This window comes from Eriocheir sinensis, chromosome 29, assembly GCF_024679095.1.
Source record: "Eriocheir sinensis breed Jianghai 21 chromosome 29, ASM2467909v1, whole genome shotgun sequence".
In the NCBI taxonomy this organism is placed as follows: Eukaryota; Metazoa; Arthropoda; class Malacostraca; order Decapoda; family Varunidae; genus Eriocheir; species Eriocheir sinensis.
Genome location: NC_066537.1, coordinates 7,951,418 through 7,972,591, shown reverse-complemented (window position 1 = coordinate 7,972,591; position 21,174 = coordinate 7,951,418). Strand labels below are relative to the sequence as shown.

The following is a 21,174-nucleotide window of genomic DNA, read 5'->3' as shown; positions in this document are numbered from 1 at the left end:
TAACACCCGGCATGATTCTCACTAGATTTTGCTTGAGATATCTTAAGAAAATTTGCTAGGAATTATTTGATATATATGTGACTGAAATAAGGCAGAATAACCTCCGGCAGCACTTGTCTTGAGGAGGAACGATCGGCAGCGCGGGGAGAAGCGTCGGCAGATGTACGACAATTATTCCAAGTACGATAGTCAGATCAGCTTAGAACTATGCTTTCAACCCACAAGAACACCATTAATCAACGTTTTGAATAATGAGCATAATTTAATATACTTTTGTGTGGGTGTGGGTGTCACATATTCGACAAGAAACCTCTGACTATGACAATTTGGTAACTCGAATTGTAGAGTTTATGCTTCAATCTCTCAAAATACATCAGTAATTGACTTTCTTCAATGAAAAATGCAACTAAATATCGTCTTTTGTTTGTGAATATGACAGTTTTGGGTCATAAATCATCAATCATCTACTTTCTTAACAGGAGCATTGATAACCATTGATAACCGGGCTCTTTTTATTGATTTATTTTTACTCTTAAGGGTTTTTATTTACTTACTCTTGCCCTTGAGCCTTCTTTATTCATTCACCAGTGCCCTTGAGCTGCTTTCTTCACTGTAAAAAAAATAATAATAGGTGTTGAGTACGATAATATGTGGCAATGGAGGCGGCGTGAGGAAGAAGGCAGAGAAGGAAGGCGGCTTGAGGGGGCGAGACACTCTTCTTTAACGCTCAATTTCAACGCTTTATTCAACCCACACGCCACTCCAGACCTTAGGAAATAAAGTAGAGAGGCTGATAGAGGTGAGGATGAAAGAAAACATGAAATAAGTAGTGTTGTATAGGAGTGAGAGGCTTTTGAAATAACTGCGTCTTGGGGGGGCGGGCGCTGGGCAATGGGTGGTGTGGGTGAGTGATTGGTCCTCCTTGCGTATTTTCCTCCTTTTCCTCTTTTACTTTTTCATTTGTGTCCTTCCCTGCTTCTTTTTTCTCTTTCTCCTCTTCCTCCTCTTTCTCCGTCCTTCGTTTCCTTCCCCGGGTCTTCCTCCTCATCTTTTCCTTTCGTTTCCTTTCCTGGGTCTTCTTTCTCTTCCTCCTCCTCCTCTTTTTCTTCTTCATTTGTTTCCTTTCCTGTGTATTCTTTTTCCTCCTCCTCCTCCTCTTCTTTTTCTCCGTCCTTCGTTTCCTTCCCTGGATCATCATCCTCATCTTTTCCTTCATTCGTTTCCTTCCCTGCGTCTTCCTCCTCCCCACCAACACTGTTTTCACGTGGTTCAGTATTGTATTTTCCTTGTCTTTTATCTCCCGTCAGTCCCAGTACAATTCTTCGTCTTCTCTTCCCTCCTTCCTTCTCACTTTATTCCATTTTGCGTTACCTGCGTTTGTTTAGGCCTTGTGCATGGCTGTATGGGTAGGCCTAAGCACCCACACGTCTGGTATCATCATCAGTAAACTATTCTGCACTTGTGTACAGATACTTGCAGCTGTGTATCAATAATGGCTTGGGTCATGAGTAGCTCACCGGGAGGCCGCAGGCACCGGCCACCGGGCGGGAAGGGGAGGATAAGGGCTAAGAAAGCCAAGGGAAAGAAAGGGGATGATGAGAAGGTAAATAAAGTTGACGTTGGACAGTGAATGCAGTGGAAGGGAAGACAAGTGAGACTACACATGCCAAAGACATATGATTATGGTAAATGTGTAATTCAGCTTGACCGCCTCAAAATAACGCATGTGCCTTCGTATTGTGGTTAAAGGGCGAAAATACAGACCTTTTATCCAAAATATGAAGATACACATGCTTAGAAACTAACCTAAGCTAGCCTATCCAAACCTAATTTAATGATGACGGCATCACCAATGTGTAGCAACAGTTAGGGTGGCTGCTGGAGTCTACAGTGCAGCAATTTGGTTTGCTCATCATTAAGAAACATTTCTAATAACCAAAGAAAGTATGTTAATCCAGGTTAAGTAAGGGAAGCCACTGGCAGCTAAATGTTATTATTTTTTTCTCCACAGGATGCCGGCATATCACACTGAGGGTGATGGGGATCGCTACAGGTTAGTCTCTCTCTCTCTCTCTCTCTCTCTCTCTCTCTCTCTCTCCTTGATTCTTTTGTGAATAAGTTATTTGATTTGCTCTTTTGATAAAAATATATAACTATGGTCTTATGTATATCTTCTGCTGCAAATGTACTTATTTGTATTGAAGATTGAAATTAGAAAGCTGTCCATGTGTGAATTCATTTTAAAGGTTTCAGGACTGTCAAGTTTAGATGTCTGAAAGAACAAAACTATTAAAGATAGAGGATGACTATTTCAAGTGCATATGTGTACAAGAACAAAACTTAAAGAAATTCAAGTGCTACAACAAATGCATTTATCTTCCACAGAGGACATGGGCGTGGGGGCATGGGAGGCTGGGGGGGACGGGATAGCGGGGGGGGCAGCCGGGGTTACAGTCATGGGGGTGGCGGGGGCCGAGGAGGGGGAGGGGGAGGCGGGAGGTACAATGACAGGTACAGGTGGACTGCTGAAGGTGAAGGAGGAAGCCGACAAGGGCCATCTAGAGGCTACAAGGACAACTACAGCCATCACAGGTACCTTACGACACCCCTCTATTGTTTATTATCCTATACATCTATATAACTTATCCTGTTCTGTCCTTGTAACATAAAGACAAAAGGCCATATTCTTAAACATATCGGGCTTCTATTACGACTGTTTTCCAAGGCCACAGAGAAGATTATCCGGGTTTTCATGGGCGATTTTTTTCGTTCATGGTGTAAGGTCGTGTAAATCTATCACTGGGATCACAAAATAGGCCATGAAAACCCCAGTAACTTCTATGAGAGGCTTTTCAAATTCAGTTGTAGTGTAGTTCTGCTAGTTTATTGACAAAAATGAAGTCTGCAAATGTCTTGAATGTCACTGTCTTAAAATACCGGTATGCTGCACAATCTGTATTTAATCACATGGAATATACCTGTAAATGGATTGATAATTATTTGACCAGACAAGGTGAGCTAACCAACAAATAAACAATTCCGAATCTATGTCTTGTTATGCCAGGTACCGTGATGGATACTCCGGTGGTGGTGGTGGTGGTGGCGGCGGCGGGGGCGGCGGCGGCGGTGGCGGCAGCAGCTCACACCACTACCAACACCACCACTCCCACCAGTCTTGGCAGGAGCGGGGCCACAGCAGCGAGAGTTACAGCAGGCGGCCAGCAGGGGACAGGCGTGGCGGCCCGGATTTCATCAAGTCCCTGACGGCAGAGCTCGGACACATCAGCGGAAAGGACTCGCGTATTGCCCTGGATATCCTCAAGTCAGTGCTGACCTCCGTGAGTATAATGATCACCTTGACTTTGTTTGGGTGGGTTTATTTCATTCCTCTTCTCTTTGGTCATCTGGAAGGGGTCTGTGAAACTTGATTAGACTAGAAAATGATAAGGATTAAGGTGTTGAATGACTGGAAAAGATTGATAGTTGGTGAGAATAGAGAGAACATACAACTTTAATAATATTAATGGCCATTTTTGCCTTGTTTTAGTGTTTATTCCCCTTCGCTTTGATCATTTAAAAGTTTGAAACTTAATTTGAGGAGAAAATGATAAGAATTGGGATGTTCAGTGAGTGGAAATGATTGATAGAGTTAGTGACAAGGAGCAAGGGAACAATGCTGGTGAAGAGAGATGTGGGATAATCTTAGGAATAGCTGGTGCACATTTAGGGCACGGTATGGTGGTAATTACAACATTTCTACCACGTACGACAGGGTTTAGACAAGTGGACAGACGTGTTTATGTCACAAGGGGTGTATTTTTCCACGCTGGCCTCACAATTTTTTCTAAGTCAATTGTTATTGTTTCATGAGCGCTTCTATAGACAGACTGAGCCTGAGCCTCATAGCTGCCTTGCAGTGCACCATATAAACTAGTTCCTAAGCCAGTAATATCCAGAACGTGCATGGATCATTACGATTTTGGACATAAAACGGTCTTTACGAGTTCTACAGCAACAAGGAAAAAGCTGAGTGTTAGGTGTGTGTGTCCCCCCTCTCCAGTGTTTCCTCTGTGCCTGGTGGCTGTGAGGGGTCAAGGAGAGGGCAGAACAATGCATGGCACTCCCCCATTTCCGACCCAACACTCAACTATTGTTTGTTGGGAAATAATGGGCGGAGACATTCAAGCACATATTCTTAAGGTTTAGAAGAGAATTAACCCCTTCACTCTGGCGACGCCGACGTCGCTGCCAGGTTGCCACGTAGCAGAGTCTCACTCTCAGTCTTCCTTCCGTGTGCCACCATGGTGGATGGTACATCGACACTCAACTCTTCTTTAGTCTCCATAAAGTATTATTCTACTACACCTCTCGGGTTAAGTGTTAGCTGACTATTTATCCTCTTTATTGGTATCCCTCAGGAGGCACATTGCGCCATCAAATAACCTAAAACCGAGGCCCTTCAATACCACCATATGGGAACAGTGACACGGGCATGTCACATGGGATGTGCTGTACACTTAACACTCAACAGCCTAGAGAGCGTTATATTGAGAGCCTGGCAACCTATGGGGAATGTGGGTTTTGGGTGTGAGAAGGCAAATTGACTGAAATATGGGCCTCAAAAATTTCCCTAAAATCGGGAAAAATCTTTAGTCTCGAAACTTTGAGTAAAGTTTCCTAAACGTATTGTCTTTCAGTCCACCAGATTCGAACAGTGACACGGGCGAGTCACATGGGGTGCGCTTATTTGGTGCTTCGTGGGCGCATCAAGCTGTGACAAGCACGCGCCTCCAATATTGCCCCCACGAGAATAATAACCTTTCCAAGGTCTCACATACTGTTGCATTTCTCTAGTTTTACCGGCGCATCATACATGTGAGGGTGTTGCCCCCCCTGGTTAGCAGTGGGGGTCGAGGGGGGCGAAGCCCACCCCGTTAAAGGCTAGGTTACGTTAAGTTCGATTATATATTAAATTAAATATGCTCCCCCACCAAAAAAAAAAAAAAAAAAAAAAAGATTTTATGGCGTATCATATATGTGGGGGGTCCAGGGGTGGCACAGCCCCCCTTGGTTAGCAGGGGGTCGAGGGGGGCTCCTGTTAGCTGTTAGGTTATAAAGTCAGGGACTTTCCTTACTTTCGAGACAAGGGAATTTTCCTTAATTTAGTGATTTTTCTAGGGAAATTTTGGAACCCATTTTTCAGTGATTTTTGCTTTTCCCCCTCAAAAAGCCCGGTTCCCCACAGGTCCCCAGGCTTGTGTTGGGGGTAGGAGGGGGGAGGGGGTGGAGCCACTATTCCTAAGATTTACCGAGATGTGAGTATAGAGAATGCTGACAAATATATAATGGGAATCAGGGTGAGATGGAAGAAAATTATACATAGTCATCTATTAAAGGGAATAAAATGTCAGGCAGGAGGAGTGAAGGGGAGAGTAAGTACTAAGCAGTGAAAGTGTAAGTCAGGACTGAATTTAATTGTTGTCCCTGCAGGAGGCACCGAGCCGTGACCATTGGGATTACGGTCCGCCGGCCAGGAAGATGAGGCGCCTCGACTGGGTGAGTGTCAGTGTCAGTGAGGGAGGGAGTGAGTGAGTGAGGCCTCTTGATACCCACCACCACCACCACCACCACCACTACTACTTTCTACATCTTCCTACTGCTATCAACTTATCTATCCAATCTGGTTTTAATTTACTCCTGGGTCTCATTTCTGTCTTTTCTTATTTCCTGTCATCCCTTCCTAATTGGTATATGATTATTATTATCTTTTCTATTTTTTTTGTTTGTTTCTGGTTTTCCTCTTCCCACTCTCTCTTAACTCCTCCTGTCCATCAACACATGTTTTTTTCGTTGGTTTTGAAAAGTCCATTCTGGCATGCATGCGGCAGCCTGCAAGACAGCCGCTGGGGTGAATGCTGTGCCCATACCTTATTGTTACCCCTTGCCAAGACATGCAGCGCACCTCCGGGTGTGTCTGCTGTTCTTGTTTGACCCCCATGAGAGAGTGTTCTCATTGCTTTTCCCTTTCACGTGTTCTACCGGCCTGAAATGTGGAGAGGGTTGGTGCCTGGGGTGAGGATTTCCTGCGAGGAGAGTGTCGCCCCGTGTGTGTCGCGAGGGAGCGCTTGCCTCCCTGCATCAAGCCTTTTCATTCCCCCTGCCTCTGTAGGGTATCTGAGTGGCGAGTGTCTTCCTCCACAGGATGGGGCGCGCTCTCAACACATGCACAAGTACCCCTACCGCGAGAGACCCTACCACCCAGGCCACAACGAGTACCGGGGGCGTGGCCGGGGCGGGGCCGGGATGGTTCCCCGCAGCCCCCACTGCTACCGCAAGATGTCAAACTCACAGTTGAGGGAGATGGAAATGGCCAGATCAGAGATGCCTCACCCTGAAAAAAAGGAGAAAAAGGACCTGGAGAGAAAGACTTCAGGAGTAAAGAGAGTGAGAGAAGGAAACGAGGAGAAGGAGAAGGCCTCCGCAGAGGGAACTGCAGGGGAGGAGGGCACACAAAGGTAAGCTGTCACTCACTCTCACCAAAACCTCCACCACCACTACCACCACCAAGAGTGTTCAAAGTAAAACATTGTAAAAAAGGTGCAGTCACCCCCCTTCCCTGCCTCCTCTGGTCCCTCAGTACACTGTGTACTGTGTTAGGGTCACACCTAACACTCTTGGGAGAATGACACAGGTAAAAAGTTACCATACACAGCAAGTCCTGAGCATGATTGAGACAGGGTCACACCTTGCCCTGTTGCCAGCAAGTCCTGATAAACTTTTTGTTGGCTGCCTCGCTCAGCTCCCCACGGTGCCGGGGGAGAGAGGTATGTTCACTGTATTCTTGACTGCATGTGTAGAGATATATTTTTGTTTGTGCATTTGTGTGTGTGTGTGCGTGAGTGCTTGTGTGCTGGGATATGTGTGTGTGTGTGGGTGAGTGTTTGTGCGTGCGTGTAGTCGTGCATGCGTTTGAGTGTGGGCACATGTTTCGGGGGTGAGTGTACTGTCATTGGAGGCACAAGCAGTTCTGGGAGTCTACTTCTTCACTGCCATCAGTAAAACAACATTTGTAACTCACCAAGCCAGATTAACATGTACACAGAAGCAACACAATATTAAAAAAAAATAATAATAATACTCAGAATCACAGAGACCAAAGGATAGAATCAGGGGGCAAAGAAATTTCATACCACCTCATATATCAAAGTTAAGGGCTGTTAGATGGGCATTGACAAGTGACAGAAAAGTTAGTCTGCACAGCTGTATACAACGTGCCAGGGCAGGCTAGCTAGGTGGACGGCCTGCCTGGCGTTGCCTCACACCCTTCCCCCTCCATATTGGATGACCAACTTTTTGCAGTGAAGAGAAGAAGGAAAAGGAGACAGATGAAGGGAAAGAGGAATCAGAGGAAGCAAAGGAGAAGACTGAGGAAGACAAGGAGGCAACCAAGAAAGACACAAAGGAGGAAAAGGAGGAAGAAACCAAGGAGAAGAAGAAGGAGAAGGAGACTACCGAGACTGATGAAGTAAGTGAAGTCGTTGTTGAGGAGACGCACTGTCAAAAATAAAGCTTAGAAAATAAATCGTGCTCATAATAAGAAGACAGTAAAGTAAATACAGTAAGTAAAGTTTTCGAGATTCACTAAAAAATAAAGCTGAAAAAATAAATCCCTCGGTAAAATCCTGATCATAAAAAGACAGTAAAAAGATTGTATAGATAGATACGTTGAGCTAGGAAAGAGGAAGGCAGTTAGATAAGAGAATCCAAGCCTCCATACATTATAGGCTAAGTAGTGAATGTGCCTTGTAAGAGTTTCAACATCTTGTCTTGTTTCCCCCAACAGTCCCGCGATCCCAACATAGTGTTCCCGCGCACCGCTCTCAAGTGCCATATGTGCGACATGACCAAATTCCCCAATATTAAGGTGAGTGCTCGGGGCTCCTTGCTGTCCGTCTTGGTCCCTGTCATCTCTCTAACTGTGTGTGTTATGTGGTTTTTCTCTTCCAATTCTCTTAGCTTCACCTGTCTATCAATATGTTTTTTTGTTGGTTTTGTAAGTCATCATCGTTAGCCATTACTCTACGTCCAACACAGGCTAACATGTTCTGTACCTGTAAGCTCTTTGAATGTGGAACCCTGACTCATTGTATATTTTTCTAGATCAGTTATATTCCAAAATTCTAACTGTCATATTTTGTTTATTAATTTTCCATGATGTGTAAGTTATTCTGGAACCTTTATCTTTCATGCCTATAATTTTTACAAGAAGTATGTGATATTCTGGGATCTTTTGCTTCATATTTTGTAGCTATTCAATTTTAAAGTATTTGATATAGTATGATCCTAATCTTTTGTTTTGTACCCATAAATTTTTCTAGATGTTCTTACTTCTCTTTTCTTCTCATTTAAGGCCTTTAGTTTCCATTATGAGATTGAAGGGGCTTAGTCTGTGAGGTTATGAGTATATTTTGAGCCTCTAAATACAAAATGATTATGACATTGTATCCTAATCTTTATATAATTATTTTTCACGGCCATTTCTGATCCATTAATTATCTCCTTGCAGGCATATCTTAGTCACTTGGGAAGCAAAAACCACGAGCGCATCGCCCACGTATTCCACTCTCGCTGCGCCGCCTCCATGGACCTGCTCATTGCCGAGTCCAAGGTAAGTTACTGCCCCATTCTGATTCACCCATATTTATTTGCCGTAAGAAAGGAAAAAATAATCAGTCCCCTTCCTTAAATCATTTTCCTGTTTGTTGTATTGATAGTCGAGGTGAGCGGTGTACGTGTTCTTGTTGCAGTGTTACCAGCATCGTTTCCTTCCATCCGTTGCATAAGCTCTTTCCCTCCACGGCTGGCTAACTCAATTTCTATATAAAAACAGAAGAAAATTCGATCTTCTTTTGATCATATTTCCTTGTTGTAGTTATAGTTGAGGTTAAGAATGTACGTGTTCTCACCACAGTGTTACCAGCAGCAAGTTTCCATTCATTGCTAACTCCATTGCTCTAAAAAAAGGACGAAAACTCAATCTCCTTTTGATCATTTTTCTCATTTGTTGTACTCATAGTTAAGGTGGGTGATGTGTGTGTTCTCGATGCAGTGTTACCAGCAGCAGGTTTCCATTCATTGCTAACTTCATTGCTATATAAAAGGAAGAAAACTCAATCTCCTTCTTGTGATCATTTTTCTCATTTGTGATTATGGTTAAGGGAACAAATTTTTTTTTTTTTTTTTTTTTTTTTTTTTTTTTTTTTCCATCAAAGGACATGGCTTAAGGGCAATAAAAATAGTAAAAAAAAAAAAAAAAAAAAAAAAAAAAAGCCCGCTACTCGCCGCTTCTATAAAAGATAAAAGTGAAGAGTAGCCAAAAGAGAGGTGTGTTTTCTTGCTGCAGTATTTCCAGCAAGCAAATTCAGTCTCCTTTTGATAATTTTTCCCATTTGTCGTAATTACAGTTAAGGTGAGCGATGTATGTGTGTTCTCATTGCAGTTATACAACGAGCAAGTTCACGTTCGTTGCACAAGTTCTTTCTCTCCCCAGCTGGCTAACAGGAGGAAGAGCCGGCTGAGAGGCAAGACCCGGTGGTGTAATGAGTGTGACTGTACCATGAGCCCCAACCCCAAGGAGCACTGCCAGTCAACGGAACACACGGTTAGTACCACTCACCCCTCCTCTCAAAAGGCTCGGTTCAGGAATATATAGAAATAACAAAAGTAATAATGATAATTCAGTGATCAGCTAGTAGGTAATGATGATGAGTATAGCTTTACCCTGAGACTTGAAGAAAAATTACCGTACATACAAAAAATAGAGAAGACAGGAGTGCAGTGTTGCGTGTGTTATTTTAAGTGAGAAGCAGGAAGCAATACAAGAGATAGTTCACAGTCTTTTTTTTTCTTTTCTGCTTTTTTTTCTTTATTCAGTGTCCTTGTTTTCCCTTAAGAGATAGTTCACAGTGTCATCTATTATCATTTGTTTTCTTTTTTTATTTATTTATCTGTTTTTTTGTAATGGTGTGATATATTGTTCTCCTGTAGCTGGTTATTTTATTTCATTATTTATTCATTTATTATTTTTTCGTGAGCTTATGACCCGTTGTCATTCCGCAGCTTGTGAGTCGGTACATGGAGGTGCAGTGCTGTGGCTATGTATACAACCGTGCCAATGTGGAGGAGCACCGACTGTCTATGCGCCACCTCAAGGTATGTAGCAGATTCCTCGGCAGCCTTGTACGTTTTCCTCTTCAACCTTACTAATGATTTTGGGTGTAAACTTCTCATACGCTGAATATGACAAGCAAAGTAACAGGCACTGACGATCCTTTCTTCTTCCGTCCACAGAATCAGATATCCTATGACGAGGCTCAGCAGGCCAGGAGGGAGAGGGACAAGGAGCTGCGGGCCGTGATGACAAAGGAGGAAGGTGAGTGTGGGGGATCCTACCTCATTACCTGTGCAGCATGACACCTGGCAGGGCTCTTGACTTACCTTGCTGTACCTGGGAAGGGATAGGAACTTATTATAGTAGGGTTTACAGTCACCCCAGTATAGCACAAAGGATGTACAATTCTATATTCCTTGTTACAGTCTTTCTATTGCCATAAAAAAGAAATCAATTCCCTCTTTAAATCATTTTCTTGTTTGCTGTAATGATCGTTAAGGTGAGCGATGTACGTGTTCTCATTGCAGTGTTACCAGCATCAAGTTTCCATCCATTCCATGAGATCCTTCCCTCCCCGACTGGGTAACTCCATATGTACTTACCACCTATTCTGCTCCCCCACAGAGACGGCTTTCCACAGGACGGTTCACGAGTTTAAGAAGGAGGGCATGGAGCAGCAGAAGGAGGACGGACTGGAGGAGCTCACCACAGCCAACTTTCCGCCCCATGACCCAAACAAACCTTTCGGTAAGCCTTCACTTTCTTTGCCTTCTCACTTCCTGCCTTCCCTATCTCCTTTTCTCCTTTTCCTTCTCCCTGACATCTTTTTACTCTTGTCTTCTTTCCTTTCACTACACTCTCTCCTCTGTGTGTGTGTGTGTGTGTGTGTTCTGTTGCCTGTAATTCCACATCTTTACTTTTTTCATTTATTTCAACTTTTACTTCCATACGTGACTACTTCCTGCTTTTCCTATCATTTCTATTTCTTTCTCATTTTCTTCTCCCCTTGTGTGTCTGTTTATTTTTGTCTTCTTTCTCCTATAAATCCAAAACTATTTATTTATTTATTTTTTATACACAATACAATATAAGGAAGACTAATCAAATCCCCTCTTCCAACCTCTTCTTGTATCCCATGTTATTAGGTCTTCCTTGTCCACAGTTTCCATCCCATTCAGCACTCTATACACCACAATCACATCTCTTCTCTCCCTCCTCTCTTCTAATGTCACTAAATCCAGCCCACACTCACACACAGGCCTGGATATGCTGTACAAGGAGACCAGGTACCAGTGTGACCTCTGCCTCTGCATCCTGGACAGCCCCCGCCAGGCACGCTATCACTTCCGCTCCCTCGAACACTACCACAACATCTGCAACAGCCTCACCGCCATAGAGGTAAGGGGGGGCAGGGAGGAGAGTGGCGTTCTTGCACATCAGAAGGAGAAGAAGGAGGACTTTAAATCTGAGAAGCAAGGAAGTAATATTAAAGAGGAGAATAGTGGGGGTTCTAATATGTCAGGAGGATTAGGAGAACTAGGAATCATTAAGAGAAGGGAGGAAGTATTAACAGAAGAACAGAATAGAGATGGTTCTTTACATTAGGAAGAGGAGGAGGAGGAGGAGGAGGAGGAATAGAAATCAAAGAGAGATGTGAGGAAGTAAAATCAAATGAAAAAAAAAAAAAACTAAGTAGCGGGGTTGAATAAGGGGAAGAAAGAATATTGAGTAGAAAATGGAAGGAAATGAAGGTGATAAGGAAGGCAGAGATCGAAGAAGGGGAGGAAAAATTAATATACAGAAGACCGATAATGATAGTGAACGATAGTTAAGAAAGGGGAGAAAAAGAAATAGAGTAAAAAATTAAATGAATAAGGAGAAGAAAAGGGCGGTGGCAATGGGGAAGACAGACAGAAGAAGAGGGATAACAAAATGAATATACATAAGACAGATGATGATAGTGAAGCATAAAGAGCTGAATAAAGAAGGAAAGAAAGGGAAATAGAGTAAAAAAAGGGTGGAAAGAAAAGAGGAGAAATCTTTCGGCCACTCCTCTAACTCTCTTTAGGAGCAGTGAGTAGTGGGCTTTTTTTTTTTTTTATTTTATTTTTTTTTTTTTATTTTTTTTTTTTTTTACTGACTCCTTTGATGTAAAAAAAAAGGGAGGACAAAAAAGTGAAAAAGAAGATAATGATAATATATGATACACTCGTACATGCATAAACCAACCTCTTATTTCTGTACAGGAGGCCAAGGAGCTGGAGAGAAAGAAAAAGGAGGAGGAAGAGAAGGCAGCCAAGGCCGCAGAAGAGGAAGAGGGGAAAGAAGCAGACAAGGGGAAGACAGAGAAGACAAAAGATGATGCTGAAGAAGAGGAAGAAGATATATCCAACATGGAGACGGTGGATGTTGCAGAGGAAGATGGAGAAGGGGAAGGAGAGGAGGAGGAGGAGGAGGGGGAAGGGGAAGAGGAGGAGCACCAGGAGTTTGAAGAAGAGGCAGCTGGTGAGGAGGGTGGTGAAGGGGAGGAGGAGGAGGTAGGGGAAGGAGAAGAAGAGGAGGAAGAGCAAGAGGAAGAGGGAGGAGAGAGGAGTCAGAACAAGGCAAATGAGGTAAGAAGACTTAAATCACTTATACTTTATACTTATACTTATTTTGTGTGTGAATAGGTGAAGTCAGTGATAATATAAAGAAGTAAGGGATGTCTATTGAGTATTTTTGCTGTTATTCTTGTTTTTGTTCATCTCTGTTTTCTTATCATTAATATTATTATTGCAGGAGGAAGAAGATGCAGAGATGAAGGAAGGAACCGAGCAACAAGAAGGGGAAGAAGTGGGGGAGGGAGAGGGAGGGGAACAGGAGGAGGAGTACGATGAGGAGATGGAGGGAGAGTACGACGGAGAGGGAGAGGGAGAGGAGGAGGAGGTGGGCGAGGGGGAAATGGTGGAGGGACTGGAAGAGGAAGGAGAGGACTTTGAGGGGGAGTTGAACAGGTAAGGAATTTTGGGTTGAAGTAAAAAGGTAGAAAGTTAAGTTAAAAATGAATCTTAAACATGAATTTCATATTTGCACCTAAAGTAAAAAGAGAAGTTGAAAAATATTTATGATCCAGAAATATGTTTTTGCATATAAAGTAAAAAGTTAAGTTAAAAATATATCGTGAACTTGAATTTCGTATTTGCACTTAGAGTAAAAAGTAGGAAGTTGAAAATGCATATGTAAACTTCAGTTTCGATTTTGCACCTAAAGTAAAAAGTTAAGTAAAAAAAATATATATATATATATATATAAACTAGAAATTCGTTTTTTGTATATAAAGTAAAAAGTTAAGATAAAAATGCATATATAACTGAATTTTGTGTTTTGTATTAATGGTTTGAAAATATTACCTTCCATAACTGATATTTTCCCTTTCTTTAAGTTGAAAAATATATATGATGCAGAATTACACTTTTGCATATAAAGTAAAAAGTTAAGTTAAAAATACATATAGAACCTTGAATTTTGTGTTTGTATAAATGGCTTGAAAATATTACCTTCAATTACCGATATTTTCCCTTTCTTTAACTTCCATTTTCTCTTTCAATTCAGTGGGGACGAAGGAGAAGGCGGCGAGGAAGAAGAAGAGCAAGAGGAAGCATAAACGGATAAATCAGACATGGGGCTGGGAGAAGGAAAACAAGGAGTGGAGGGAGGGAGGGAAAGGTCACAGGTGAATCCTACTAAGCTGTCCCAAACCTGCCCTTTCCCTTCCTTCCTCCCTCCCTTCCTATCCTTCCCCTTTCCCCGAGAAGCCAAACCGAATTTCCACATTGTGTCGACGGAATGGAGTCACCTTAGTACATATTTTCTGTATGCATTTTATATTCCTGTAAGTGGATGTATATTTTTGTTTTGTTTCTCCTTTTCTCACCGTAGTACTTGTGTCCGAAGTGTGGGCAGGAGGAGGAGGAGGAAGAATAAGCGGTGTGTGGAGACTAGAGGTTGACGAAGGGAAATATTATGGAAGTGGTTTGGTTAAGTGGATATGTGCAATGCTGAGGAGAGAGAGCAGAAGATTAATATAAGAATAGGAAGTGTGGAAGCAAGAAGAAGTACAAGGAAAGATAGACTACTTGAATATTACATAGAGAAGATAATTGGAGGACTGAGGAAGTGAAATCAAATAAGAACAATGATATCCAAATTGTCTGATGAAAAGGTACATTGAGATTTTTATAAGAGAAGTTGAGGGAATAAAATTGTATGGAAAATGAACCTAAGTAATCTGATTAAATAATACATGGAGAATCATTGAGAAGAGAGGAAGTAAGTGGAAAAAAAAGGGAAACTAAATGGCTAGAATAATTAATAGCCTGATCAATAAGAGATGTGAGGAATTAAAATCGATTAGAAAATAAGAATATGAGAAATTAACCCGGTAGCTGCAGGGATAATTTTTCTTAAAGGCCCCTCTAAGCGAGAAAAATGAGAAAAAATCATCACTCGCGCAAACCATTCCATAATATATATCAACGCATTTGTGATCAGTTAATGCATCGCCTATTTTGGGGGGGTTTATATCATGGCAGAAATTTGGCCCGTCGCTGGTACAAGGTAAAGTCACAAATTTGGCCCGTTGCTGCTACTGGGTTAAATGAGGAATTATAATCGAATGGAGAATAATAAAACTTAAGTATACCAAATAGTAAATAGAAAAATTGATAAGAGAAATAAAGAAACCATCAAGTTCACACTGTAAAAAAGACTATAGAATTTTAAGGCAGACATAAGATGAATAGGCAAGGGGATGATACTCTGATGTACTTACTGCAGCTGAAAGACAGAGGTGATGGCTGTACAACTGCTGATGAGATTATTGGGGAGGGAGAAACCGTTTAGAAATTAACACACGGCACAAGAGAGATGAGTGAAGGTAGATTCTGAGGCAGCCATTAACGTGCATAGTCCACCCAAATGCTGTTCGGAAGTCCTTACCACAGCTGAAAGACATGAATGATTGTACAGTTAGGATTAAAAGTCGTGTTGTGAAAAGTGGAAACCCAAGACCATGAGCTAGATATTTACATAGATATTCAGACCGCACAGACTCTATGGGCCAAAATATGTGGTTTGTCATTGAACCTAAGTAAAATTATATAATGACACGACTTTTGTTCGTCACTGTACAACTTAATAGGCTGCCGTGCGTGTGTCGTCCGAGGGAGCCCAGGGCACCTCCGTACTGTACAAAGTCACCGAATGCCAAGGTTTCACTGATGGAGGTGTGCCAGCAGCAACCATTGATGTAAGTGCACAGGAAACCACTGCATCATGAGTTTATTTTGTAAGGTCCTTTATGAGCATGAGTGTAACGGAGACTCCTATTTGTGTCACTGATGGATAAGCTTGGCCGCCATGGGTTATCTATTTGTAACTGGACTATGAGAGCTGTCGATAGGGTGGTGTGTGTGTGTGTGTATGTGTATATGTGTGTGTGTGTAGGGCAGCTGTAGATATGAGTGTAATGAGAGCATGGCCAGTAGTACAATGAGATGTGTGTGTGTGTGTGTGTGTGTGTATGTGACTAACTGTGTGTGTGTGTGTGTGTGTGGACATCGGAGTCTCGGCCAAGAGGGTTTCTCCATACTTTTGTTCCCCGGTAACGCCACGTTAAGCCAATCAACGTACATGCCACACGGAACACTCGTAGCTAGACGTTCTACCTTGCGTTTTGCTGCCTCGGCCTAGAGCAGAAGTGTTGCCGAGACGTTTGACGACCTTTACTTTCCGTGCGTACGACTTTTCATCATTTCCGTGAGTTCAGTGCACCTTATGTAGGCGTGTGAGGTGTCTGTAACCAGGCCAACTATATCAGTGTATGTGTCGGCCTGCTACGCCATGCTGAAATAAAATGCTGTGAACTAGCGTTGTGTTTTGTTACGTTTATCCTTTGTGTATGTAGCACGATATTTAGGACCTTCTTCATCTTTCGTCTTTTTTGTTTGATGATCGTATATTCCATTATGGGGTTAGACGCGCGTGATTTGAGACCTGTTGACGTATACATGATTATGGAGCTGTAGGAATACTCTCATCAATTCTCTGTCTTAGGTTTGTCGGAAGGCATTTTAACTTATAGTATTATTTCTTTCCAGCTCCATTGATGTTTGTGGAGAATAATTATGCATACAGTTTCAGTTTTTCTTTCAGTATATATATTAGAAAGTTTTTATCAGACCATTTTATTTTTTTCTTTATCACCTTTGTATATAATTTAGGTTGTGTGTATTAGGCTTATCAATTATGGTTTTATTCTTCTTTTCTTTCTCTATTACTATCTATGTATTTTGAGAAGCCTGAACAGACATGGACCAACAGCTTAACATATTCTGCCTAAACAAATTTACAGGGGGAAAAAAAAAGATTGTGGATTCAGATTAAAGCAATATGTTAAGTCTATCACAATAATTCTTTACATTTGTCTTTTTCTTTCTCCTCCTCTTGGTCTGCTATCTCTTCTTTATCTCTTCTGTTATCTCTTCCTTTGGCACTATTTCTCCTTTATCTCTTATCTCCTTCCTCTTGGCACCCAATCTCTTCTTTATCTCTTATCTCCTCCTTTGGTACTTTATTTCTCCCTTATATCCATCTCTTCTTCCTCTTGGCACTTATCTCCTTCATATCTTCTTTATCTTTTATCTTCCTCCTTTTGGCATTTTTCTTCTTAATCATTTCCTTTTAATCATCATCTTTCTCCTTATCTCTTTTCTTCCATTTGACCTCTTCACTATTATGTTCTTTTTTTCTATCTTTTTCTTCTCATCTTTATATCTTCCTTATCTTCTTCCTCCTTTTGACCATCTTCTTTCTCCTTACATCATCTTCCTTTTGACACCATCTTCTTTATTCTTCTCATCTCTTCTTCTATCTTATTCCATCTGGCACTATCTCCTCTTTTTTATCTCCTCCTCTGGCACTCCATCAGACTTCCTTTCCTTCGTTAAATACCAAGAATTTATGGCTGGGAGGCGAACTTGGGCCGGGCAAAAATGAGCCCGAGATAATTGGCTGAGAGAGCAAAGGAAAAAAAGGTCTTCAATATTTGCACGTAGCGAGAGGAAGGTCGGACCCAGCCTGACCTTAACGAGATGAAGCCATGGGGGTGAGTTAGGTGGATTGGGTTAATTGTAGGATAACTTGGTTGCGTTTCCCTTGTTTTTTGGTTGTATATTTGTCTATTTTGTTGTATTTCATTATAGTATGGATTTTGCTTTATCCATCTCTTAACGTACAGTACAGCCTATTTTTATTGTATTTCCTTTGTAACAGTACCTACCTATAGATTTTGTTATATTTATTTTAGTATAGCCGTATATTTCCCATTTTTCTTATAATAGGCTACAGATTTTGTTGAATATGACTCAAATAAATGGACTCTATAATGCGATTCTATGCTGCAGGAGTGAAGTTGAATTTATGCAATAATTCAAATTTTATGAGGCTTATTGGAAGGTCGGTATTATAAGAAACCTGAGATTTCGCTTCTCACATCAGTATTTCTAAAGGTCAAAGAGGGGGTCAATTGGGTTGTAATGAGTGTTTCTTAAGGTTCACGGTACGGAAGAAGGGGAAAACTACCACCAGGGTCATAAAACTACTACTGGAAATGCCCAAAACTCCTACGAAAGCCTTGTCAAATATGTGTTTCTTTAGGTTCATGGTACAAAGGAAGGGTCAAACTACCACCAGGGTCATAAAATTACTACTGGAAATGCCCAAAACTACGTACTATACGAAAGCCTTGTCAAATATGTGTTTCTTTAGGTTCATGGTAAAGAAGGGCAAAACTACCACCTGGGTCATAAAACTACTACATGGAAATGCCCAAAACTCCTACGAAAGCCTTGTCAAATATGTGTTTCTTTAGGTTCATGGTACAAAAAAAGGACAAAACTACCACCAGGGTCATGAAACTACTACTGGAAATGCCCCAAAAAAATTCTATACGAAAGCCTTGTCAAATATGTGTTTCTTTAGGTTCATGGTACAAAAGAAGGACAAAACTACCACCAGGGTCATAAAACTACTACTGGAAATGCCCAAAACTCCTACGAAAGCCTTGTCAAATATGTTTCTTTAGGTTCATGGCACAGAAGGGTCAAACTACCACCAGGGTCATATAACTACTACTGGAAATGCCCACAACTACTACGAAAGCCTTGTCAAATATGTGTTTCTTTAGGTTCATGGCACAGAAGGGCAAAACTACCACCAGGGTCATAAAACTACTGGAAATGCCCAAAACTCCTACGAAAGCCTTGTCAAATATGTGTTTCTTTAGGTTCATGGTACAAAAGAAGGACAAAACTACCACCAGGGTCATAAAACTACTACTGGAAATGCCCAAAACTCCTATGAAAGCCTTGAATTAATTAGTGTGAGATATTAATGATTGTTATGGGATGAATAAGATACGAAATGGCACCAAAATTACTTAAATAGATATTGTTATGATGGTGAAAAAGCATGGATTGATTGATAGTTTTAATTGTTGCAGGCATACAACGAAGAAGAAGGGCTGCAATGGTATAATTATCAATATATCTACTGTTAATATAGGGAAGAAAAGGGTTAAAACAATACGGCAATTAAAATATCATCATAAAGCAAAGAAAAACAATATGAAGCGGGAAAAAACATTAATATTTCCCGCCAAATTTTCCCGCCATTTCAGTTTGTTTACAGAAGTGACCACGTGGAGATGGCGGTCAAATTAGTGCACGATTTTGACCTTCCTGCGATAACTACGAGTGTAATTACCGTTCCAGGAGTACAGTGTGACCTTAATGTGTCCAGGAGTGAAGGGAAGATAAGAGGAGGAGGGGAGGAAGGCGCGGGATGGAGATAAATGGAGGAGAGGGTGCGAGGGTGCGTCCTGAAACTTTGAGGGAAAATTATCTCATGCAAATCTCTCCTTTTTTTTTTCCTCTTCTTCTTCTTCTTCTTCTTCTTCTTCTTCTTCTTCTTCTTCCTCTTTCTTCTTTTCTCTATCTATTTACTTCTCGTTTTTTTTCTTCTTTCTATTTCTTTCTTTATCTGTCTGTCTTATTTATTTTTTTATTTTCTCTAACTTACTTTCTTCCTTTCTTTAGCTGTCTTTCATTCTTCCTTTCTTTTCATCCCCCCCCCCCTCTCTCTCTCTCTCTCTCTCTCTCTCTCTCTCTCTCTCCTATAATATTTTGTGTTTCAGGAAATTTCGTAATAACTTGTAAGAGAGAGAGAGAGAGAGAGAGAGAGAGAGAGAGAGAGAGAGAGAGAGAGAGAGAGAGACGCTAAGGAAAGCATCCCCTTCTAGAGCCCTGCCTTATCTCTCCTGTCTTCCAAGAGAGAGAGAGAGAGAGAGAGAGAGAGAGAGAGAGAGAGAGAGAGAGAGAGAGAGAGAATCCTAACACTTTTCCTCACTCAATCACTGCCATCACCTTTTCTCTTTTTTTCTCTCTCTCTCTCTTTCTCTCAGACATTAGCGTTATCAGAGAGAGAGAGAGAGAGAGAGAGAGAGAGAGAGAGAGAGAGAGAGAGAGAGAGAGATATCGGGTATTGGGTCATTTCCTATTGCATAAATGTGTGTGTGTGTGTGTGTGTGTGTGTGTAAGAATTGTGAGGTGAAGATTTTTTTTACTTCCCGAGAGAGAGAGAGAGAGAGAGAGAGAGAGAGAGAGAGAGAGGGGAAATCGCACTCTTGTATCGGTTATGGCTTGGAGCAACTCTCTCTCTCTCTCTCTCTCTCTCCTCTATTCTTCCTCCGGCACTTTATTCCCTCCCTCCTCCTCCTCCTCCTCTTTTTGTCTCCTTCATTCCTCCACATTAATGATTATAGGTATGCATAACTTAGCCTATTATTATTATTGTTATTATTATTATTATTATTATTATTATTATTATTATTATTATTATTATTATTATTATTGTCATCATCTTTATTATTACCACATACTACGCTTCTCTTTCTTTCTTCCTCTCTCTCTCTCTCTCTCTCTCTCTCTCTCTCTCTCTCTCTCTCTCTCTCTCAGCGTATATACAACATGAGCCTGTATATTGATAATTGAAGTACCTATTGTCTGTCTGTTATATAAAGGAAGAGGAGGAGGAGGAGAAGGAAGAGGAGGAGGAGGAGATGAAAGAATTTGCTGACGTTGTCAACTGAAGTCTTCTTTGTCAACCTTTAAAAACTATATTCTTTTGCTCGGTTTTCAGTATTTACATCATAGAAATAGTAGTTGTAGACTTGTAGTAGTAGTAGTAGAAATTGTTATTGTTGTTCTTGTTGTAGTAGGCTATTTTTTTATTTTTTTTATTTTGTTTTGGTTTTCACTTCATTGTGTTTTTTTCTCTCAAGTGTAATATACATTTTCTTCTTATTCATGTTCCTTTTCTTCTTCTTTCCTTTCCCTTTTTTTTCTTATTCTTGTTCTTCTTTCTTTTTTTCTTTTCTTAGGTTTCTTCTTTTTCTTGTCCTTATTTTTGTTTTTCTTTTGATTCTTGTTCTTAATTCTTTCTTTTTCTTTTTCTTAGGCTATCAAAATTTTCTCATTGTTCTTCTTGTTCTCTTCTTCTTCTTCTTCTTCTTCTTCTTCTAAATCTCCTTCTTAACTCTTCTTTCTTCCACTATTCAAGTCTTCTCCCGCCCCCCCCTCCCTCTCTCTCTCTCTCTCTCTCTCTCTCTCTGCCAGCGTCCACAATGCCCTCTCAGTTTTATCCCTATTTCTCCTCTTGATACCGATCGCTGCCATTGCCGGAGAGAGAGAGCGAGAGAGAGAGAGAGAGAGAGAGAGGGGGGGGGGGGGAGGTCAAGGCGGGTAATACATTCAAAAAAAAATCGGTGTGTGTTTGACCTTGTGAATGTTAATATGTGTGTGTGTGTGTGTGTGTGTGTGTGTGTGTGTGTGTGTGTGTGTGTGTGTGTGTGTTGGGATTAGATTAAAAAAATATATGTAGGTTTGTCTTTTTTTTTTGAGAGAGAG

The 21,174-nt window shown here is 41.3% G+C and overlaps 1 protein-coding gene and 1 long non-coding RNA gene across 2 annotated transcripts; both read left to right on the top strand.

The window, feature by feature from the left end:
• Positions 1 to 655: 655 nt before the first annotated feature.
• LOC127004951 (uncharacterized) lies at positions 656 to 2,591 on the top strand. Its single transcript, XR_007758124.1, has 3 exons — positions 656 to 799; positions 2,012 to 2,053; positions 2,386 to 2,591. It is a non-coding gene; the product is annotated as an uncharacterized LOC127004951 (long non-coding RNA).
• A 477-nt stretch (positions 2,592 to 3,068) lies between these two features.
• LOC127004950 (glutamic acid-rich protein-like) lies at positions 3,069 to 16,078 on the top strand. The gene is made up of 14 exons (XM_050873252.1): positions 3,069 to 3,338; positions 5,491 to 5,556; positions 6,202 to 6,515; positions 7,360 to 7,525; positions 7,844 to 7,924; positions 8,567 to 8,668; positions 9,500 to 9,661; positions 10,120 to 10,212; positions 10,351 to 10,432; positions 10,796 to 10,918; positions 11,430 to 11,569; positions 12,418 to 12,783; positions 12,950 to 13,164; positions 13,763 to 16,078. Exons 2-14 carry the CDS (start codon positions 5,539 to 5,541, stop codon positions 13,812 to 13,814), a joined length of 1,914 nt encoding a protein of 637 aa, XP_050729209.1. The 5' UTR covers positions 3,069 to 3,338; positions 5,491 to 5,538; the 3' UTR covers positions 13,815 to 16,078.
• Positions 16,079 to 21,174: the final 5,096 nt, after the last annotated feature.